The following is a 4329-nucleotide window of genomic DNA, read 5'->3' as shown; positions in this document are numbered from 1 at the left end:
ATATATATACTTTAAATAAAATTCTCCTTTTTGATTTTTATTGGTGCACTTATTTATTTATTAGTCAATTTATGTATTTCCGCTTTTATTTTTAATTATGTCAGTTTCGGTCCTCCGTACTGCAGATCCTGATAATCACCCATTCATTCAAATCAGGTGTGTTTGAGCGGAGAAAAAAGTAAAACATGCGGGGCTGCGGCCTTCGAGGACCAGGATTGCCCACCCCTGGCCTAGACTGAAGTACTCCTTTCCTTCAGTTAAGTTTAACAAACATGTATATCCCTTTGAGATTATAACAACTTTCTCTTTTAGTAAAATTTAATTGGATGTTTGAAGGTAAAGTGTTTTTATGAGCCCGATACATAACTGATAAAATACCATAATCAACCAAATCATGAAATTTCAATAACTTCAACTGATGGAACAATGTATTTAATGGGAATCATTTGATTATTTTTATATGAGGGTGGGGGTGTTACATGCTCAGTGAGGTGGGTGTGGCAGGGGTTTGGGACAGGAGGCTTTGTTGTGAAGTTTCTCCTGTCTTCCTCCAGTTTGAAGTCTGCAGCGTGTGCCCGACCTAATCAGCATGATTAGTGACAGCTGTGACTTAGCTGTCAGACTCCAGTAGAAACAATCCTTTGATCCTGCAGCAAACTCATGTGCTCTATTAATACCATGCTAAGTTGTTATTTTTTAAATCTAATGCTGCCTCCTTTGGCCAACTCATTTTCTTCTGCTTCTACCTTGTGTCACAGCAATGATTTGTGCAAAGCACAGCCACTGAGTTTGAGTGACTCAATCAGCCTGATGTGTAAGACCTGTGGATCATCTTTCAGTCACAGTACACATGGTAATGCTTTCTTTTACGGTACTCTTATTACTATGTAATTACAAGGCAATAAAAATGTAATAAATGTAACTGTCTTATTACAATGTAATTACATGGTAATTAGGGTAAAATTTTACTATGTAATTGTCTGCAGTAATGTAGCATTTACCTGGTAATGTATTACAATTCACTATGTAACACCTAAATACATAGTAGGTAATTTGGACAGTTTTAAAGTTATATTTTATTGCAATTAACCACTAACCCCAAAATTTAGTTGCATTCTTTTGGCTATAAATATAATATTGAGTTACTATTGAATAGTAATTTGATTGGAGTTACTCAATAAAGGTAGTTTTACTAACAGGAGTTTTTCTTTTGTACCGTAATTACCACATAATTACATGGTAATAAGGTAGTAATTAATTTAATTACTTTTATTACCTTGTAATTACATGGTAATAAGAGTACTGTAAAAGAAAGTATTACCGTACAGACCAAGAAAACCTTGCATGTTATCACAGTGACTGTTTAGTTCAGTGGATACCATGCAGCCCTACTGACCTGAGTTCAAATGTCATGCTTGGAAAGTCAGAAAATGAGAAATTTAAAAACAATCTGTTCTTTGACTCTGTAACTCCGCTCGGCTTCTTTTGCGCATTCAGGAAAAAAGAACTAATATTCAGATGTTTCAGAAGCTGCCACTTCCTTCATTGATTTAAACTTTTGGTGTTTTTTAAGGTGTGATTTTAAAACATGACTGTACTCATTGACTTTGAAAACTAGCAGACATTTTTGCATGATTTTAATGTTGCTATTTTTATGCTTCATCTTATTTTACAATAATAATCAATGATGCTTTACATTATTCATTCACACAGTGATGGCAGTAATCTACAATGTAGCCACAGCTGCCCTGTTGACAGTTTTCTGTGGTCTTTTGTTTTCAGTATTATCATTTGACAGGTTTTATTTTGTGTACAGCAAGAGTTTTTGATCGTATTCAAATATATTTGATCTTATTCAGTATGAAGGTTCAAGTAAAATCACATTCACATTTTATGCACTCCTATTTATTAACATGAATTTATTTATTTTTGCTATCTGTTTTTTTTTTGTTGTTGTTTACCACCCCCCCACCCCCCACCCCAAAAAAATAAAAAATAAAAAAACAACTTCTGGCTTTATGGTAAATGCCACCTCCATCCTCACGTTCCACATCTCGGCCTCCTAATCTTCTTTAGCAGTAAAGCCCCCTCTCCGACCCCCTCTCTCCCTGACCCTCTGCATCAGCATAACTCAAACATATCCTGCAAGTCACGTACGTCTGACATGATACGTCCTCGTCGTAACATTTTCTCTCATGCCTGCCCCCTTTTCCGGCCCATCTTTTCTTCTAAATGCTTCATGCCTGAACGCCTGGCTCTGCTCTTCCTCTTCCTTCCCTTTAACTGTCAGTCAAACGTGTCTGTTTCATGTTTGCTCTTCATTTGAAGTAGAAGTGGCAGCACGGATCCCTGCAGCTATACAGCCAACATTCGTAACATTATGACCACCATTTTGAGCACAACCCTCTGAATTATACAGATGTCATGGCTGATCGGTGTGTGTTTAATGTTCCTGCCAATTTTGCAGCCCTGTCTTTGGTTTTGAATCAGTCTTGCTTGGTCTGATATTTGTTTTTATATGTAGTTATCCTGCATTTGCTTAAGAAAAAAAATGAAGTCTTTGCAAAAATGAGATGATTTTCTTGTGAACAATACAGACAGCAACAAAAAGGAAAAGGGGAAAAACTTGGTCAGATTTCGGTAACAAAGAGATCAGGTTAAAATCTCTGAAAGCAACGTGTGACAAAAGCTGTTTAATCATTCTTGAGCTCTTGTGTGATCTCAAGATGTGGAATAACACATCCCATATTTTTATATTAGAAGAAAATTCTTACTGATGATTACATTTAGGTCATAATAAGTCATTACACCGTGCCTGATGTGTTTTGGCTGGATAAATATGATCAGTGAGAGAACCCATGTACATATTTATTCAGTACCTCCCTCTAGTGGGTAAAAGTCCAAATCACAGCCTTTAGTAAAAGTTTCTTGGTTTAGGAGAATCCTGTCACAATTTAAATATTTTTTTCCTCTTACATTTTATGATTTCCATGAGTTACTGTACATTTTGTGCTCTGTAAGGTTTGTAAGGTTAAGCTTATTTAAACTTCTTTGTTGTATTTTATAGCAGCACTGAGGAGACAAAGCCACAAACAAAATAAAGGAAAAAAATCTAGTAGCAGTTAAGCGACTGGAATTACATTAAAATAGTGTTTTATAAGACATGGTTTCAATCTTTTTTACAGTAAAAATTTTCTGTGAGTTTTGTTTTATTATTTATTCTTTCTGTTTCGCCTTATTTTAGTTTGCATCATAAAATCACTACTTTCTAACATTCTGGAAGGAAAAAAAAAGTGAATAGGAACAACGTTGCCGATCACTATCTTACATCTCTGACAAGTAAATGTGATTAATTCGTTTTCTGTGTTCTGTTTGCAGCAAGTGAGCCTGGCCAAAGAGTTTGAAAGTCTGGTCCGAGCAGACAAGAGGTTTGAGATTTGTGCGGAGGTTGTTATGGGACTGGTCTGCTTCAGGCTCAAGGTAAAGACATCCTTCTTAAAGATAGTGCCTTAACCTGTTAAACACACAATGAGAAATCACAACGTGTAGTTTAAACGTACAACACTGTTATATTGTACTGATACTGCACAAAAACTAAAAACCTAATATGTTTTACAGTATGTTGATTTGTTCAAGTTCAGGTATGTTTACTTATTGATATGTATGGCTGTAAAAATACTTTTTTGATTAAAAAAAATTTCATTATAGTGTTGTATATTACCAATGAATTCATTTTATACAATTTATTTGGTACATTTAAAAAAAATTGCCATCAATTATTAGTTAATTTAATTGCATCCTTATCAAAGTTTATAAAAATTTTGTCCGATGATGATGTCTATGTTGAAGATGGAAAAAAAAAAACACTGGAAGCATCTTTTGGACATTACATTCATTAATACTAATGATTGTATCAAATATATGGTCTAACTACAGAGCCCATCTGGTGACATTGGATAAAAAGAAATTAATATATGATATTGTGTGGCCATGAGATTTAAATTGCAGTCATGCCCATGCAGAGACTGTTGATTGTTAACATGGTCAAGTTTGAATTATTTCATTTTGTTTTAATATAGTAATGAAAGAAGAACTTCAGCCACTTGCGATTAGGCATAGAGTAATTATAAACATAAGTATAAACATATAAAAATTCTGATACTGTATTAGTTTGTACACAAACAAATTATGTCACACTCCAGCAGGACATAGCAGACATATGTTGCCTAGTACAAAGATGCATGTGGCAGCATATAATATACTATAGTCTATCTATCTATCTATCTATCTATCTATCTATCTATCTATCTATCTATCTATCTATCTATC

The 4329-nt window shown here is 34.3% G+C and overlaps 1 protein-coding gene across 1 annotated transcript in view; it reads left to right on the top strand.

Moving 5' to 3' along the window:
- Nucleotides 1–4329, top strand: part of ddc (dopa decarboxylase) — a 32752-nt gene that overhangs the window by 26849 nt on the left and 1574 nt on the right. The window contains exon 13 of the mRNA XM_014003401.1: nucleotides 3379–3480. Coding sequence (XP_013858855.1) covers nucleotides 3379–3480 — 102 coding nt within the window. The remainder of the gene's footprint in view (nucleotides 1–3378; nucleotides 3481–4329) is intronic.

This window comes from Austrofundulus limnaeus, unplaced genomic scaffold (genome assembly GCF_001266775.1).
Source record: "Austrofundulus limnaeus strain Quisiro unplaced genomic scaffold, Austrofundulus_limnaeus-1.0 Scaffold18, whole genome shotgun sequence".
NCBI classification, from domain to species: Eukaryota; Metazoa; Chordata; class Actinopteri; order Cyprinodontiformes; family Rivulidae; genus Austrofundulus; species Austrofundulus limnaeus.
The sequence above is the reverse complement of the archived record's forward strand: the minus strand, read 5'-3'. Positions and strand labels throughout refer to the sequence as shown.